Source organism: Amphiprion ocellaris, chromosome 19 (assembly GCF_022539595.1).
Source record: "Amphiprion ocellaris isolate individual 3 ecotype Okinawa chromosome 19, ASM2253959v1, whole genome shotgun sequence".
NCBI lineage: Eukaryota > Metazoa > Chordata > Actinopteri > Pomacentridae > Amphiprion > Amphiprion ocellaris.
The window spans coordinates 28742617-28762528 of record NC_072784.1 but is presented as its reverse complement, the minus strand read 5'-3'; the positions used below and the strand labels follow the sequence as shown (position 1 = coordinate 28762528).

At 37.1% G+C, this 19912-nt stretch overlaps 1 protein-coding gene across 2 annotated transcripts in view; it reads left to right on the top strand.

The window, feature by feature from the left end:
- The window catches only part of prkcab (protein kinase C, alpha, b), a 164967-nt gene extending 145055 nt beyond the window's left edge, over positions 1-19912 (top strand). For both annotated transcript variants that reach the window (XM_055005284.1, XM_055005283.1), the window contains 7 exons: positions 446-537; positions 1761-1823; positions 2080-2218; positions 8859-8939; positions 10354-10461; positions 15055-15195; positions 17763-19912. In XM_055005284.1, the coding sequence (XP_054861259.1) occupies positions 446-537; positions 1761-1823; positions 2080-2218; positions 8859-8939; positions 10354-10461; positions 15055-15195; positions 17763-17927 (789 nt within the window). In that variant the 3' untranslated portion in view covers positions 17928-19912. The remainder of the gene's footprint in view (positions 1-445; positions 538-1760; positions 1824-2079; positions 2219-8858; positions 8940-10353; positions 10462-15054; positions 15196-17762) is intronic.

Sequence of the window (19912 nt, the reverse complement as noted above, 5' to 3'; positions counted from 1 at the left end):
AATCTCTATATTTGAAGTGGTGCCATTGTTCTCCTGTGTCACTCCTCCATCAGACGCCTTTTTAAATCCTTTTTAAATCCTTTTTAAATCCATCCATCTGTGCCTCCATCTTCACATCTGTATTTTCCTTCCCTGCTGGTTGTCGCTCTTTAACAGGTGCCCCTGCAGAGAAAATTGAAACTGATCAGAGACCCCCCATGAGTACAAATTCTCCAGCATGACGTCAGCCTCAGTGACACACGAGTCTTTAATAAAAAATACATTTACAGACTAATAACGCAGAGGTTTAACCTGAGCAGGCACAAAAAGACGATGCTGGGCTCTGAAACATCTCTAAAGACATCTGACGCAACGTGGACGTTACATGAGCAGACCTAATGTGTTGCTGTTTTTGTATTTCGCTGCTCTCTCCAGATAATAAGCTCCTTTATTCCCCTCTCTGTAGGATCGCCTGTACTTTGTGATGGAGTACATTAATGGAGGAGACCTCATGTATCACATCCAGCGGATGGGCAAGTTCAAGGAGCCCCAGGCGGTGTAAGAACGGGTTCATTTTTCCACTTCCTGTAGGCAGATTAAGTGTTTTACAGTCAGAAAAAATCCCCAGAACTCTGTTTAATAATTAGAAACTGTTTGTTTTTCACTAATACACAGGATCCGATGACCTACGGTTAATGTAGCGTCTGATGAGCTATAGATTCCATGGGGAAGAATTCTGATAAAGTCAACTATTGGACATTTTATGCTTTTTTAGATGATGACAGCAGAAACCTGAACTCAAGGGTCAAACTCAATTTAGTTCAGGTTCCACATTCAGCCCAGTTTGATCTCCAGTGATCCAGACCAGTAAAATCACAGCATAATAACCTATAAATAACCACAACTCCAACTTTTCCCTTCTTTTTAGTGCAAAAAAAGTACATTCTGAAAATGTTCACATTTAAGGAATTATCTTTTTATTAAACATGAACAACCTGAAATTTCTTGAGAAAAATTAGTTCAATTCCAACAACATATGACTCAGTTTATCATTTCCACATTACAACTTCCAGATTACAGAGAGCCTACAAAGGAACAAAACATTTAGTCACAGGTATCTGGAACTGAACAATACAGTGTTTTACTTTATGATGAAAATGACAAAAGTCAAACAAAAACAAGACAAAAAACAACAAAAACAAAACAAAATATTACAAAAATGAGATGCAGAATGACAAAAAATCGAGAGAAACAACATGAAACACAACAAAAGAGACAAAATATTAGACAAAAAAGTTACAAAATGACAAAAACTTGGACACAAAAGAGACAAAAAATGACAAAAAAGAGACAAAATGACAAAAAATAAACAAAAAACAAGAAAAACTTACAAAAATGAGACAAAAATTACAAAAAAGAATTACAAAGCGACAAAAAACAAGTGAGACAACATGTCAAATTTATAATTTACAGTTAATGTCTTCTCTGTCATTGTTACACTTAACAAAGTCATCCTACAGGCCGGATTGGACCCTCTGGAGGACACCCCTAAACCAGCAAGATTTATTATTGTTCATTCCTTTATTCTTAAAGAAAAGAATTCTTATGTGTTGCTTTATTGTATTCAGTATAAGTGCAACACTGTGGAATATTATAATTTAAATTGCATTCTAATGTATTACTCTGGTTTAGGCTTAAGTATTTAATTTACACTGTACTTTTTGCACAGTGCTTTTTATACTTCTGTATATTTTTTTGTCTTGTTTTTTACACTTTTGCAGGTTTTATGCTGCAGAGATCGCTGTTGGTTTGTTTTTCCTGCACCGAAAGGGAATCATCTACAGGTGAGTGACAGATGTGACATGTACGAAGCAGCAGGCTGATATTAGACAGCCTTTAATTCCAAACTTGTGCAAAGTATTTAACGTCTTGCATACATTAGGGAAAGAAAATGAACAATCGAGATGTAAAACACAATCAGAAATGAGAGTTGAGTTGTAAGAGGAAGACGGCTGCTGGAAAAATAAAAAGATTTCAAGTTGAAATGACTTCAAACTGATGAACCGCTCAGAGGTTTTTAAAAAGTCTGCGTCTCTGCAGGGATCTGAAGCTGGACAACGTGATGCTGGACTCAGAGGGCCACATCAAGATCGCTGACTTTGGCATGTGTAAGGAGAACATGTATGAAGGGATGACCACACGGACCTTCTGCGGCACCCCGGACTACATCGCACCCGAGGTACGGTCAGGACAAACAGAAACACACATTAAATCGGATTTTAGATGTGGACTTTTGCATTTCCAGAACTCTCTGTTTCAACTGTCCTTCTATCAAATCCCTGAACTGAGATTGTCCAGTCGTAGCTTAGCAACCGTAACTAGGTCTGTCAGGGGATGCCTCAGCATCTGGAAGTGTTTTTTTTTTTTTTTTTTTTTTTTTTTTTTTTTTTTTTTTACAGTTTACGTAAATTACACATAATAACTAGTAAAATTACCAAAAAAGAAGAATTCATTTCCACGTTAACCATTAAAAAGTGTTAAAAAAAGTAATTTTTTTTTTTTTTTTTTTATTTGTTCTTTTTGTGATGTTGGACAGTAAAATGACATAGTTTTATTGTATTTAAATCAGCAAAAAAATGTTTATTCACAGATAGCTGTTGTTATTTGAAAAAAACAGGATGTATATTAATAGTAACTGCTGTTTTGCTATTTTATTTGGTTTAATTTCAAATAGTCAATGGTCAGGAGGAAAAAGAAACAGACGTTAAATTTAATTTTGAAAATCTGATTTTATTTGTGGACTTTTGCATTTCCATACCCCTCTGCTTCCATATATTATAAATTTCAACTGTCCTTCTATCAAATCCCTCCCCTAAAATGAGATTGTCCAATCGTAGCTTAGCAACCGTAACTAGGTCTGTCAGGTGACACATCTGGAAGTGATGGATACCTGGAGGTGTAATAAATGTATGTTTTTAACTGTAATTTCTTGAACGATTTACTGTTATTTTACAGGTTTTAATAATTGTATTAAATTACACATAAAAATATCCAGTAATATCACTGAAAAAAATGTTAATTCACTTGTTAAGTATAAAAAAAGTGGAAAGAAAACATATTTTTTAAAATTTTTTGTTCTTCTTATGATTGTTTGAGAGTAAAATGAAAACGTTTTATTGTATTTAAACCAGCAAAAAATATTTATATTTGTTATTATTTGAATATATAAAACTAGTAATTCACATGATAACCATATTAAAACTGGAAAAACTGGAAATAATCATGCCAAAACTATGTATTTCTTCCCAGTTTAGCTGAATTACAGATAATCTGCAATGAAATCACAGAAAAACTTTATATGTGTAAAAAACAATACCTTTTTAAAATTGTAATTTTAAGTGTTTGTATTGTTTCTTTTTACTGTGTGCTCGCAGCACTTTGACATTTCTATAAATGAAAAGTGCTTTATACATAAAATGCATTATTATTAATAATAACAACATGAACAAGTCCAAACTATAAATAACACAAAAAGTCAGTATTTTTAAAAATGATCATTCATTATTTTACAATGTAACCATAAAATTACAGTTTGACTGTGTTTAAATCAGCAAACTAATATCATTATTCTACAGATATTCACCATTGTGTCAACGTTTCTGAACGCTGAAATATTTCAATGTTTTTTAACAGACTTTTTCTGTCACACACTGATTTTTTTAACAGTGTATTTTATATATTAAGAGTTTCTTTATTAAACATGAAACCTGCCTTTGAGTTGTAAATTTTCCGCCTTTATTTCTCATGAAGAGGCAGTAAAAAATGTTAAAAAATAAATAAATGATGTGACAAAGCGTCTTGTGATGCTTCATAGGTGAAAATAAAACAGTGTAACACAATATACGTAAATCTAACATAAAACCTCTGGAATAATATTTTATTATGTAAAACAACAACCTTAACTTGTGTAAAATCTTTTTAAAATGTGTAAATAAAAATTATTCAGTTCATATTTTTGGTTTGATGAGTGTTAAGTAGCTCCAGATCTCAAAATCAGCTGAGACCTTGAAGTGATTGACGAGAAAAAATACATTTATCAGCTCCGTGCTGCAACCAGGAGCCTGATTTTGTGCTCAAACTGAGAACAGATTTTCTCACCTTGTTTTTTTTTGCATTTTGTGGCACCACATCATCGTTTCAAGGAGAAAAACATCTTCCTGAAGTGCTTTGAATGGATTCTCTTTTCATTCGTCCTCCAGCTGTGTTGTGTTGTTGTGGATGTTTTGCATCTTTAAAGCAAATCTTGAAAATCTTAACAGAGAATTCAAATGATTTCCTGTCCTCGATAACACACTTTCTTTCTCTTTTAACCAAATATCACCAGCAAACCTTTTAGGATTTGTATTTATCATTGAGGATTTGACATTTTTGTGCTACATTTTTCTGTTAGAAGAACAAACGTGTGCTGTGAGAGAAACTGTGTTTATGAAGGAGACGTCTTTATTCCAGACTACAGGATGATTCAGGGTTCTCAGTAATGAGGAGTTTCAGGTCTGTTTGGTGGATCTGTGTAGAAATGAATCCGTCCATCTGTCTGCTCTGACTCATGGGGGAGTCGGAGTCTCAGGTGGGAGGTGAGGGAAGCCCTCACTCGTGGTTTCTCACAGGAAGCAGCTTTTTATCGAAGGCAAAAGCAGATGAGAGGCAGCGCAGCTACGAAGACTTTATAAGGACTTTGACAATCTGTGCTGCTTCGATTTGCATTTTAGTTTCACTCCAAGAAAAAAACAAGAAAACTTCGACTGGATGTGAAAATCTCATGCGCCTGTGGGTTGAGTTGAGCAGATTCACATTTACAGATATTTGTGGTTATTTTAAAGAAAAAAGGTACTTATATTAGTACTTATATTAAGAATTGGACATGTTCTTTTACAGATTTTCCCTGTTTGGTTGAAATCTAACCAATAATATCCAGTAAAATCACAGAAAAAAGTTTTAACTTACCTGTTAACCTTATTACAACAGGAATATCTGTAAAATAGTAAATAATTGTTCTTTTTGCAATGTTGGACAATGAAATGACACATTTTATCATATTTAAATCAGCAAAAAAATATTTTACAGATATTTGCTGTTGTTTTAAAGAAAAAGGTATGTATATTAAGAATTGGATTTATTTTTTTTTTATATATATATATATATATATATATATATTTTTTTTTTTTTTAAACTGTTATTTTACAGATTTTCCCTGTTTTTAAAATCTAACCAATAATGTCCAGTAAAATCACAGAAAATTTTTTTAACTTATATATTAAAATGGGAAAACCTGTAAATAACAATAAATAAAGATCTGTTCTTCTTTTTACGATGTTTAACAATAAAATGGCACCATTTTATTGTATTTTAATCTGCAAAAATATATATTAATTTACAGATATTTGTTGTTATTTGAAAGAAAAAGGTATGTATAATAAGAATTGGAAAGAAAAAAAAATTTAATTGCTATTTTACACCAATCTAACTAATAACATCCAATAAAATCACAGAAAAAAGTTTTAATTTACATGTTAAAACGGGAATACCTGTAAATAATAGTAAATAATTGTTCTTTTTGCGATGCTCGACAGTAAAACAGCACCGTTTTACTGTATTTAAATCAGTAAAAATAGATTTATTTACAGATTTTTGTTATTTGAAAGAAAGAGTATGTGGTTAATTTACAAATAATATCACGGGGTAAAACAAAGTATTATTTTACATGTTTAATGTTTAAAAAGATTCTTACAAACACGCTGAATTGTAAACAATTCATTTTTTAACAAAGTGTCTCATTCTTTTCCAATGTATATATAAAGTAGCAATTCACATGATAACTGTATTAAAAGTGGAAATCTGTAAACAATTACACCAAAAACTTCTTCCCTGTTTTGCTGAATTACAGATAATATGCAGTGAAATCACAGAAAAAATAATCATATGTACATATTTAAAAGAACAATAGCAACATAAATAGGTCAAAACTGTAAATATCATCCATCATGTCCATCATGTCCCTCATAAACACAGTTTCTCTCACAGCACTTGTTTGTTTTTCTAACAGAATCCAGCATAAATGCGAAATTGTCAACAGTAAATAGAAATTCTAACTTGCATAAATGACTGCGTTTGTGTGTCTGCAGCTGCGGTTTAGCTCTTTGCTTGCGTGTGATTCTTATTGTGTGTGGAGGAGGTGTAGGACGCCAGATTGGATGGTTGCAGAAGGCGCCTTTGTTACGGACGCTGAAAATAGCTGAGTGTGTTTAATGAGTGGTTGATTTGGTTTGAGATGAGAGAAAAACGCTGCCTGTCGCTGCTCTCTGATGTCTTTAACTGCAGCTCGGCGTGTCGCGCTGAAAACACACAGATACAGAAGAAGAACTTGACCTTCCTGCACATATTTTCTTTTCCGTCGAGCATATTTGCGCTATTTGGACATTCGTTAATCATTTGTTTTTGAATGTTTTGCACTATGTCATGTTTACATTTCACTCAGTTCTGCTTTTCTTAGTCCTTACTTGTTGCTTAGCTCTAGTTTTGCTTCCTTTGTTCTTATTTTACCAGTTTTTGCCTTTTTTAAATCTTTTTTTTATTTGTAAATTTAGATTATATTTGTTTTATCTCAGAACCTTCTAAGTGTTTATTTAATGTCTGATGTTGCACAAAGAGAGAGTAACATAATTTCGATCCTCCGTATGTCATGTACATCTAGAAGACTTGACAATAAAGCTGACTTTGACTTGACTTTATATATATTATTAGTAGTGTATCTGGACTGTGTGTGCAACAATTAAATTATATTCTGGAGGAGAAGTTTAGGCTCAAATTGATGAAAAGTCTCTCCTTCCCTTTTCTTTCCTGCTCTTAAAAATGGGAACAAATTGGAGAATCTTGTCAAGCTTAAAGACCTTCAGCTCCTCAGGTTCATATCGAAGGAACAGACTGTTTGCATGTTGAGTTCCAGCTGCTTAAATCAGGTTTAATGCATCGTCCATCGTCTGCTTTTGGTTTTTCAAACAACCCAGATGTCGTCGTTTCTTTCTGTCCATCTCCATGACTCAGGGTAAAATAGCCCTTACACATCTGGAGGTGTGCTTGGGGTCATTGTCCTGCTGAAAAATAAATGATGGTCCAACTAAACACAAACCAGATGGGATGTCATGTTGCTGCAGGATGCTGTGGTAGCCATGCTGGTTCAGTTTGTCTTCAGTTTGGAATAAATCCCCAACAGTGTCACCAGCAAAGCACCTTCACACCATCACACCTCCTCCTCCATGCTTCACGGTGGGAACCATGCATGTAGAGACCATCCATTCACCTTTTCTGCATCAGGTGGAGCCAAACATCTCCAGTTTGGACTCATCAGACCAAAGCACAGGTTTCCACTGGTCTAATGTCCATTCCTTGTGTTTCTGGGCCCAAACAAATCTCTTCTACTTGTTGCTTTTCCTTAGTAGTGGTTTCTTAGCAGCTATTGGACCATAAAGGCCTGATTGGTTCAGTCTCCTCTGAACAGGTGATGTAGAGATGTGTCTGCTACTAGAACTCTGAGGCATTTATCTGGGCTCTAATCTGAGTTGCTGTTAACTTGTCATTTCTGAGGCTGGTGACTCGGATGAACTTCTCCTCAGCAGCAGAGGAGACTCTTGATCTTCCTTTCCTGGGGAGGTCCTCATGTGAGCCAATTTGGTCATAGCGCTTGATGGTTTTTGCGACTGCACTTGGGGGTACATTGAAAGTCCTTGTAGGGTCTTGGGTAGTTCCTAGATGGTTCCTGGTAGGTTCCTGGGTAGTTCCTAGATGGTTTCTTGAGCATTCATTCAAAGTTCTTGAAATGTTCCTCATGGACTGACCTTCACGTCTTAAAGTAATGATGGACTTCCTTATAGGTTCCTGGGTAATTCCTAGATGGTTCCTGTTATGATTCCTCAGTAGTTTCCAGATGGTTCCTGGTAGGTTTCTAGGTAGTTCCTGGATGGTTTTCATAGGTTCCTGGGTAGTTCTTAGATGGTTCCTTGAGAATTCATTCAAAGTTCTTGAAGTGTTCCTGATGGACTGACCTTCATGTTTAAAGTAATGATGGACTTCCTTATAGGTTCCTGGATAGTTCCAAGATGGTTCGTGGTAGATTCCTCAGTAGTTTCTAGAAGGATCCTGGTAGGTTTCTAGGTTGCTCCTGCATGGTTCTTCATAGGTTCCTAGGGTGTTCCTAGATGGTTCCTTGAGCATTCATTCAAAGTTCTTGAAAAATTTCTGATGGACTGACCTTCATGTGTTAAAGTAGTGATGGACTTCCTTGTAGGCTCCTGGGTAATTCCTAGATGGTTCCAAGTAGGTTCCTGGGTAGTTCTTAGATGGTTCCTGGTAGGTTCCTCAGTAGTTCTTAGATGGTTCCTGGTAGGTTCCTGGGTAGTTCCTAGATGGTTCCTGGATGGTTCCTGGGTAGTTCCTAGATGGTTCCTCGTAAGTTCCTGGGTAGTTCCTAGATGGTTCTCCGTAGGTTCCTGGGTAGTTCCTAGATGGTTCCTTGAGGATTCATTCACAGTTCTTGAAATTTTCCGGACTGACCGATCTTCAGTTCTTAAAGTAATGATGGACTGTCGTTTCTCTTTTCTTAGCTGATTGGTTCTTGCCATAATATGGTTTCTAACAGTTGTCAAATAGGGCCTTCAACTGTGTACCAACCAGACTTTTGCACAACACAACTAATGGTCCCAACCCCATCCTCGAGGTTGCGCTGATGTTTTGCACATATTTATGTTGCTCTGTATTAAAAGTTTAATCTTTTCTATGTGTTTATTAATTTATTAATAACTTTTTTCTCCTCTTGTGTCTGTCAGATTATAGCATACCAGCCGTATGGAAAGTCGGTGGACTGGTGGGCGTATGGAGTTCTGCTGTACGAGATGCTGGCTGGACAGGTAAAAAGATGTTTACAACCATCTGTTTAATAGCAATTTAGCATTTACTGGTTCTGGATGTTGTGCTGTAACAGTTGAACCTGTGATTTTAATAATCAAATCACTGTTATCGAGCAGATAAAGCGACAAGGCTTGTTTCTCTGGTAACTCAATTACTTCTGCAAGATGTCTATCTCTAGGAGACTCCATCAGACAGTTTTCTCTATTACTGATGAAAAAGTTCCTGTAATAATCAAAAATAATCACTTGTTGCATCTTTATTAATACAAGAAAGCAGCCGTTTGTTGAAGGAAAAGAGACACAGAAGAAATATATTGAAAAGCAAATGAATTACGAAAAGAATCTTCAGCTAGACCCTCGTTGTAAAGTGTCATAAAGTTAGCAGTACTTTACATAAATAAGTTATTATGATTACATTGTCTGTTAAATTCACCAAAAATGGTGCAAATAAGGGTTAGGGTCTAATATCCTCTGTCAAGCAGTTTTCAGTTATTTTTGAGATATGCACAAAATGATTTCAACTTATTAGCTGCTAATGCTAACATTTTTTTGACTGCAACTCCGTTAATGTTAGCTGAAGCAAAACAGACATAAGGATTTTTATTGAGAGATTAATTATTTATGATAATAATCTTCAGCTGGACCCTCATTGTAATGTGTTGTAAAGTGAGCAGTACTTTATTTAAAATGCAATTAAATGAAATTTCAATTCCTTTGTTGGTTAAAATTACAAAAATACTGCTAATAAGAATCATCTTCAATATCTAGGAAACTCTGTCGGGCAGTTTTCACTTAATTAATTAATTGAGGAAATAAATGAGAGATTAATGAATTGTGATAATAATCTTTAGCTGGACCCTCATTGTAAAGTGTCATAAACTGAGTAGGACTTTATATAAAATGCATTTTAATGATTATTATCATCTGTTAAAATCAGAAAATGCTTAATTTAAAAAAAAAAAAAAAAAGCATCTCTAATATCGAGAAAATAAACTCTCTCCACAGCTGATATATGAATACAGTTATACAGCTACAGTTATTATTAACTCTGCGTGTTGCTGGAACAACAACTATTCATCTCCACTGACTTGTGCGATACTAAGGCTCTGAGAATAAAAGCAGGTTTTGTTCGGGTTTCCAGTTTCCAGGCAACAGTTTGGCAGAAGATGTTTGTCTCAGATGAATTGCTCACAGAAACCAAATAACTGTTGAGCTGATCAGCAGTACGAAACCCACAGAACTGACTGAAAACACACTTCATGTGTAGATGTAACACACTGTAACACACCTGTAACACACCTGTAACACACCTGTAACATACAGAAACACAGCAGCTCCCTTTTTGTCTTTCAATATAATAAGCTGCAGCTCGTCATCGTCAGCATCTCACCTGAACTCTGTTTTCCTTCCTCAGCCGCCTTTCGATGGAGAAGACGAGGACGAGCTCTTCCAGTCCATCATGGAGCACAACGTGTCCTACCCCAAGTCCATGTCTAAGGAGGCCGTGTCCATCTGCAAGGGAGTGAGTAAAGAGTTTCGGCTGCAGGCAGCTAAAAATGCTTCTGTTTAAATGATGTAGATCAGGGCTGTCAAACTCATCTTAGTTCAGTGGCTACAATCAGCCCAGTTTGATCTCAAGTGACCAGTAAAATCACATAATAGTAACGTATAAATAATAAAACTAAAACTGTTGATTTTCATTCCAGAACTGCGTCATACAATCATCTATACGTGTTTCCGGTTGCTGGTTAACAATATTCTGCTCAAAACAAACAGCAAAACTGAAATATCTGCAGTTTCCAGTTTGTCTTTAAGAATACATGGATGTGAAAACAACAAATGTTTTCCAGCTGGGTTGCATTTTGATAAAGATGCAGAGAAATAGTGAAAAAGTAAACAATCAAAGCTCCCTTTTTGACCCATAATGCAGCTTTGAGTGTAATTTTTTAACGAGAGAAAGTAATGATCTAAAATAGACACAATGAGCCAGATGTTCTCTGCTGGTGTCGCTTGTTTTTAGGTAGCAAATCGTACACAGCCTGTCCAAACAAAAGGTCACCACCTGGATTTAACGAATCAAATAGGTAAGATCCTTCCATTGGATAATTACTGCAGTGATGAATATGTTTCAGCTGCAACAACTTATTTAACTCTAGCTGATGCAGTGAGGAGCTTCTCATTTCTTAAACAACATGTTGGAAGACATATCCTGTGGTCATGGAAAGGATGTTAATCTCTCAGAAGAGTCAAATTATTGACCTGCATCAAGCAAAGAAAACAACTAAGGAGATTTCTGAAACTACTAAAATCAGGTTCAGAACCGTCCAACGCATCATTAAAACCTGAAGGATAGTAGAGAACCATCATCTGTGGTTGGAACAAACTGTTAGATGATGGTAGGAAATCAACAGTAGAACTCACAGCTATGTTTAATAGTGAAAGTAAGAACATTTCCACATCACAATGTGAAGGGAACTCAAAGGATTGAGACGAAACAGCTGTAGTTCTAAGAAAACCACTGATCAGTGAGAATAATCTGAAAAAAAGGCTTCAGTTTGCTAGGAAGCCTAAAGATTGGACTCTGGAGCAATGGAAGAAGGTCATGTGGTCTGATGAGTCCAGATTTACCCTGTTCCAGAGTGATGGGGGCATCAGGGTAAGAAGAGAGGCAGATGAAGTGATGCCCTCATCATGGCTAGTTCCTACCAGCCTGTGGGGGTTAGAGTTATGATCTGGGGTTGGTCAGGTTCAGCAACGTTATGTTCCCAAAGAATGAGGTCAGCTGATACCTGAAGATACTGAATGATCAGGTCTTTCCATCAGTGGAGTTTTTCTTCCCTGATGTTCATGGACATGTTCCAAGATGATGATACCAGGATTCATGGGGTCACATTGAGAATGAGTGGATCAGGGAGCATGAGATGGATTGTCCTCCACAGAGTCCAGACCTCAGCCCCACTGAGAATCTTTGGGATGTTCTAGAGAACACTTTGTCCGACTCTCCCATCATCAATACAAGATCTTGGTGGAAAGCTAATGCAACTCTGGACAGAAATAAATGCTGTGACATTGCAGAAGCTTATTGAAACGATGTCACAGTGAATGTGTGTCGTTCTCAGAGCTAAAGGTGGTCCAATGAAATATTAGAGTGTGTGACTTTTTTTTTTTTTTTTTGATGGGCAGAAAAAATTTGAAAAAGAAGCAGGTTGTTGCGAAAGGAGGAAGTTTGTGGTTAATGTTGTGAATGGGGCTAATTTAATCGTTTCTTTTGGAGCCTAAACTGAACCAAAGACTGAAAATGAAACACAACAAGCCTGAAGTTGTTACCAAATGTCTGTATGTGACGTGTTGTTCAGCAGTGATGTTCATAAAGACTTTCCAGTTGAAGGTTGTTAACCAGGCAGCAGGTCTTCTTGGTGTCTGTTTGTTCATTTATTGTGTAACACAGAGGATGGCTTTCTGCTTTTTCATCTCCAGCAGGAAATTATTTTGCATTTTGCCTCCGGCGCCGGCACAGTGGAGTCACAAATTTCCACGGCTTTCAAAAAGTGCTTCCTTTTTGTTTGAAAATTAATTTAGTGACCACCTGTTTTCCTCTCACACCTGGGAACCTGCAGCAGCATCACGCTTGCCATGATTATTGTTGTTTACCGACAGAGGAGCGAGTTTTCAGACTCAATTTGCAAACCGGAGCAGATTCTATTAAAATGCAGACACAGTCTCATGGAGTCTTTTAATAACGTGGAGCACCTTGGTCTAATGTGATATTACATCCTGTAGCTGTGTGCCGCCACCCAAAGTATCATTCATCATCGGAGAGTAGCCGACAGCGCAGATTATCCTGACCCCTCTTATTATTTGCTTCACATTTCATTTGCAAAGAATGATTCATGGTTGAAATTAAAAGTGGCTGCTGAATTCAAAGTACCGGCACTGAGCTGGTCGAGTGTCAGTCCGGTTTTACTTAATGCTGCTGAGGAAAAAATGTAGGAAAGAAGCAAACATGATTGTTATATAGAGAGCTGTGAAAAAGTATTTGCCCTCCTAGAGAAATCTTCTATTTTTGCATATCTGTCAAATTTAAATGTTTGAGATCATCTAACTAATTTTAACCCTCATATCATCCTGCGGCTCAAATTGACCCGTTCTAAAGTTTGGAAATGTGGAAAAAAATATGTTTTCACAGTGAAATTTTTGATGTCCACATTTTCAATATTTTTGGGAAACTTTTGAACATTTTTTGGTGGAAAAAAAGAAATGTAAAAAAATGTTTCTTTAAAAACATTCACAAAAAAATCACAACATTTTTGTGAATATTATTAAAGGAAATATCAGAAGTTTTACTGATATATATGTAAGCATTTTAGATATTTTTAGAATTTTTTAAAAAGATTTTTTCTAATTTTTTGAAAATATTTACAAGAATTTTCTTGCCAAATTTGGGGGATTATTTTTTTTTTTTTTTTTAAATAAAACTTTTAAGGAATTATTGGAATTTTCTTCCTGAAGGTTTTGCAAATTTTCAGAAATTTGGGGGATTTTTTTGCTGAATTTTTGGATTTTTTTTCAGACAAGGAAACAATATTTTTTGGTGGCTGTAAATGAGGACAACAGGAGGGTTAATGTAAGACAAAGATAACACAAGGAAACACAGAATGTAGTTTTAAATCATTTCATTTATTAAAGGAAAAAATGATGTCCCGCCCATCTTGCCCTATGTGGAAAAGTAATTGCCCCATTAGCTACCAATGTACCAAATGACCAAATTTCACCATCCACACTCAAAACTCTTCAAAAGTTTGGGGTCACCCAGACAATGTCATGTTTTCCATGAAAACTCCCACCATTAGCTAACACAATGTAGCGTTAGAACACAGGAGTGATCGTTGCTGGCTGTAGTTAAAGTTGCTCTAAATGACTTACAGCTGCTCTAGAATAGTTAAAGTTTAAAATTTTAGTTCAAGGGCCACATTCAGCCCAATCTGATCTCTGGTGGTCCAGACCAGTAAAATCACAGCATAATAACCTATAAATAACCAAAACTCCAAATGTTTCCTTTGTTTTAGTGCAAAAAAGCACGTTCTGAAAATGGAATCATCTTTTTTTTTAAACAAAATATTATAAACAATGAGCATGAAATTTCTTAAGAAAAATATGTTCAATTTCAAAAACACATTAAAACTTACAGATCACAGAGTGTCTACAAAAGTACGAAACATTTAGTATTCTGGAACTGAATAGTATATTATTTTACTTTATGATCAAAATGACAAAAGTCAGACAAAAAAACAACAAAAACAACAAAAACAAGATAAAATATTACAAAAACGAGACACAAAGCGACAAAAAATGGACAAAACACAAGTGAGACAAAAACACAAAACAACAAAAATGAGACAAAACACAAGCAAAAAAGGAAACCCAACATGACAAAATCAAGAAACAAAACAACAAAAACATGAGACAAGGGACAAAAGTCAGAAAAGAAACAACAACAATGAGACTAAATATTACAAAAAGGAGGCATAGAATGACAAAAGATCAATGAGCAATCTAGTATTTTACTTTTTGATCAAAACAACTTGTCATGGTCTAGAAATTATTTTAAACAAATTTACAATTTGCAGTTAATGTCTTCTCTGTAATCTTTACACTTTACAAAGTTGTCCTACAGGCCAGATTGGACCCTCTGGTGGTCCAGTTTTGGCCCGCGGGCCGCATGTTTGACACCCCTGGTCTACATGATTCCACAAAAGGAAGAAAGTGGGAGAAAATGGATCCAAGGATCAAACCACTACTGACCTAAAAGATCATAAAGGTTCATCTGGTATTTACAAAAAAAATATCTGGATGAGCTTCTAGACTTCTGTGATAACATCCTGTGGACTGATGAGTCAAAGGTGGAACTTTTTAGAAGACATGGTTCCATTCCACCTGGTATGAAGCTAATCCTGCATTCCATAGAAGAGCACGATACCAGCAGTGAAACGTGGTGGTTGTGGTGTGATGGTTTGGGGCTGCTTTGCTTCAGATATACAGCTATTTTCTATTTTTACCTTGTTTTTCCCCCCTGAAGGCTTCCATCACATCTTCCTCTTCTTCTGTTTGTCACCAGCTGATGACCAAACACCCGTCAAAGCGTCTCGGCTGCGGCCCAGAAGGCGAACGAGACATCCGGGAGCAGGCCTTCTTCAGACGCATCGACTGGGAGCGACTGGCCAACCGAGAGATCCAGCCGCCGTTCAAACCCAAAGTGGTGAGAGACACAATCCACTCGTCCTGTGTCGTTATGTTCACATTTATCAGGATCTTACGCAATAATTTACAACATTTCAATCAATACAGCTCGCATATGCCGGATTGTATCTGTCATTCTTATCCAAACTATCCATAACACTGGACACTGATGCCTTTTGGTACATTATTTTGTTATAGTGGCTGTTTTTAACCCTATAGAGCAGTGGTTCCCAACCTGTCTGGCTTGGAGACCCCCCTGTAAGCTGCACCCCAGGTTGGGAACCGCTGCTATAGAGCCCAGCATAGCACCAACGATACGACTGCATATTCATTTTTGATTGGTGATAGATTGAAACCAGGTCAGATACATCAAACATTCTTTTTGCATATAAAATCTGGGGAGTGACACTAACATTTCACACATTCACCAGGTCTCACAGTGCTTTTTCTTTGCAGTGATGGGTTTGTAAAAATACACAATAAAGCGCACATTACAAAAATCTTTATAAACAAGTCCACAGGATGTTGTGCAACTTTTTACTAATTTGAGGGATACAGCTATGCAATTTCTGTATTTTGAAATACATGTGAAAAAAGCAAAAAAAAAGATTTTAATTTTTTTTAGGTTTGTTGCACTTTTAAGCAATTTATTGTAGTAGTTAAGACACAAATCAATACATATTATTAAAACTTGGGATATAAGGGTTATATTGATGTAAAGCAAATAAAAATATTCCATAAAATTACACTACAGTATGTAAAAATGTAAGAATATGTTGTGGCGGATTTGCACAATGGTAGGTCTTAAAGGGTTAAGATCTGATCAGGCAGAAATACATTCATGTTGTTCCTAGTAAACAAAACCATATCATAATATGATGAATTATTCAAGACATTATTGACATCTTTGGCTCTTTTCCTGAGCTGAGAGCAAAAATGCATTCATATTTACCATATTTATATTATGTGCATCTATATTCATTCAGGTGGATATTTCCAGACAGAAGGAGATGAAGGCAGGAGCTAATGGTCACATAAAGTATCAGAAAATGGCCATAAAGCATCCAGCTGTGTATTTTATTTCCCATATTACTGCCCCAGCATGCATTTTGTCATCCTACTATGCATCACTTTTGAGGAATCCAGTACTTCCTTAGAGGGTCGTTGTGTATGAATGGCATCGTGCTGGATGCTCTCATTCATCTCCAGCCTGCGTTGCTGTTTATTTACACCCAGCAGAGCTTACCACCTGCCACCTAAACCTCCTCTTGTCACCGCAAACGCTCCTCTTTTCTGCTTCCCCAGCATCCCTCATCCCCCTCGCTGCCCACAGCGCCGGCAGCAACACAGCCGCTGTCACCGAGGATTTAAAAATAGCCCTTTGAGAGCAGAGTTCCCTGCACTTCCACACAAGAGCCGCAGTAAATGCAGGGTTACACAGCGGATGTATGTGAAAGAGGAGGGGGGAGGCGAACGGCACTAAAAGTGGATGGATCCATTCAGGCGGCTTTTTGTAGTCGTATCACAGTTGTGAGCTCACGGGCTGCGTCATTAATTGGTCTGAAGGAACTGGCAAACAAAGGATCCATCTGAGGCTTTGTGGCTGGTGATATTACAGAGGGGCTGAAGATGCCCAACATGCTGCTATGTCTCCTGAGGAAGTGTGTTGTAAACAGCAGGCGTCGAAATCCTCTGCTAACCGAGGATCTGTTTTCATTGTGAATTACTCATTCTGCCTGTTGTAAGTGTCGTGACTGCGCTGATGCTGAGCAACACACACAGATAGAGCCGTGTACAGTTTAAATATGTATCTTGGGCTGCTTGCGACACACGACAGCCCCTAGCAGAGCTGCACACTGCTGCTAATGACCTCCGCTCAGGGTGATTAGGGTTAATCTAATTACAACTTCTGCCTGGATAAACATCAGGCCTCCATATTCTTCACCACCTTCCCTCTGGGACTGTGTGAGAAGCTGCTAATTACCCCTCGTGTCGTCCTGCGGGTCAAAATTGACCTGTTTTGAAGTTTTAAAATGTGGGGGAAAAAAGAAAATTCACAATAAAACTTCTGATATCCACATTTTCAACATTTTATGGGAAATGTTTGAATATTTTTTGGTGGAAAAAAGAAATGTTAAAAATGTTTTTTAAGAACATTCACATAAAAATCAACCAAAATCCAGCAAATTTCGCTGGATTTTGGTTGATTTTTATGTGAATGTTCTTAAGACAATATTAAAAGTTTTACTGATATATATCTAATCACTTTAGATATTTTTAGGATTTTTTTGGAAGATTTTTACTCATTTTTTGAAAGTATTTACAAAATTTTCTTGCCAAATTTGGGGGATTTTTTTTTTTTTTTTAAATAAAACTTTTAAGGAATTATTAGAATTTTCTTCCTGAAGGTTTTGCAAATTTTCTGAAATTTGGGGCATTTTTTGCTGAATTTTTGGATTTTTTTCAGACAAAGAAACAATATTTTTTGGTGCCCATAAATGAAGACAACAGGAGGGTTAAAGGAAAAGCCTTTTTATCACGAGACTTTTACTGATCATTTCTACATCTTTTTTTCATCTCTTTCAGTGCGGCAAAGGAGCAGAAAACTTCGACAAGTTCTTCACGCGTGCGCAGCCCGTCCTGACCCCTCCGGACCAGCTGGTCATCGCCAACATCGACCAGAGCGAGTTCGCCGGCTTCTCCTACATCAACCCTCAGTTCATGCACCCGTCGCTGCACAGCGTGGTATGAGGGCGGAGCTGCGAAAAGCATGACTGTGGCTGGGGTTCCCTCCGATCTCCACCGATCATCCCGCCGTCAACAGACTCGTGTCATCCTCCGTCTACTAGTTATCGACACCTGTGTGCAGAAGTGACTGAGGAGGGAGGAGCAGGGGGTTGCTGTGAAGTTTGTGGGCGAAAAACGGCACTGACAATTCATTTCCCCAAACATCTCATCATCGTGTGTTCTTTGCTCTGAATCTCTTATCTGTGTTCCTCCAAACCTGCAGCCTTTTCTCCTGTGAATGAATGTGTCTCAGTATCGGTTTCTATCTCTTTAGGTATTAAAGATACGACCTGTCCTCATCACCTCCCCTCCCTCCCCGTCTTTCTACGCAACAAGCTTCAATGCACGACAAGAACGGAACATATTTTTCTGCTTTATCTACTTCTGAACTGCTACATGTGTACATTATATTTCTATACTTAAAAAAAGAGTCAGGTAAACTGTTACATGAGTGCCAAAGTACAAGTGAAAAACTACATTTCTATTGCAGTTCTTAAAGTCCTTGTGTTTCCTTCCTTAATGGCGTCAACGCACTAAAAAGCCCTGAACAGGAACCGTTTGTTTGTGTTGTTTTGTAGGACGTGTGACCACAGGATATCGTAGAGGAGCTGTCTTCAATGTCACCTTTGGAATGCAGGGTATAGGGTCAGAAAACTGTGAAGGAACGAGACGGTGTTTTAAAGTATAAAGATGCTATTTCCATATGCACAAAGCAGATCTCTGTTGCATGCTTATTTTCTGACTGTATGAGCAGTAGACTCTAGGATGCAGTACACGTCTGGTATCATTGTAAAGATTAGTATTACGATATAAACTATGTTAATATATAATTGTCGTACGTTTACACTGAAGAAAAGTTTCTAATCGGAAAAAGTTCCCATTTTACGTTTGTATTGAGAGATGTCTAACCCTCTTTTTTTTGTAAATAGGTTTCAAACAGAGAAGTTACCTGCAGATTTTATACTACGAACTGAATGTGCTTTTACTACCGTAGACGGTTTGGACATTTCTATGTTTAGACTAGCCCTGACAAGAGATCTATAACGTTTGGCTGAATCTTTGGTAGCTTTGGTATCAGCAAACCTTGTTATATGTATTTCCACTATTTATCCATTGTTTTCTACTACTCAGTGTCATCTAGAGAATATGCAGCACTTGACTGTGCGTGGAACGGTTGGATGCCCTCTTGCCTTGGTCATCTCAGGGCTTCTGTAACAAAAACCAAGCTAACGCTACGAGGATTTCAGGCTGAACACGTCCTTTCTTTATCTATCGTGTGCATGAGGTGAGGCCTGATCCGAGCATGAGAAAGACCCCTGCATGATACATGAGACCCCCCGGTGTGGAGCATGGAGTAGAACAGACGACCTCCCCTCCTCGTCCGACCGGCATCGTGCGCTTTTCTGCTCATGTTTCTTCCCACTCGCTGTCATGTAGCCCGACCTGTTTGGATAAAAAGCTGAATTATAAACAGATAAATATGTGTAAATTGCTTCTGATGGCTTTTTGTTCACTGGTGCCGAACAGAGTCTTTTTGTTCCCAGTCAGGTGTGTGTTTGTTTTTGTAACAGCTGAGGCATACAAAGCTAAAACAGAAAAAAAAAAAAAAAACTGCCAAATTTCGACCAACCATCTACCGCAGCTCTGAATTACTTACTTTACATGTAGACTGATGTCATCTCACACATCTGGACCAAAATCTTTGAGGTTAAACTGAATGTTTACATGTCTCACATTGAGAATCAGCATCGGAGGAGAGAAAACAAACAAAAAAAAAAACCTTTAAAGCGAAGATGGAGATAATCAGACGTTGGCTACAGAACCACTACTGGCTACAGTCACAGCCACAGGGATGTTTGTATGCGTTTCTTCCACTGCTTTTGTTAACCTGATTCTTCTTGTTCCTCTGTTCATTGTGGTATGAATAAATAAATAAAGTCTGAAAAATA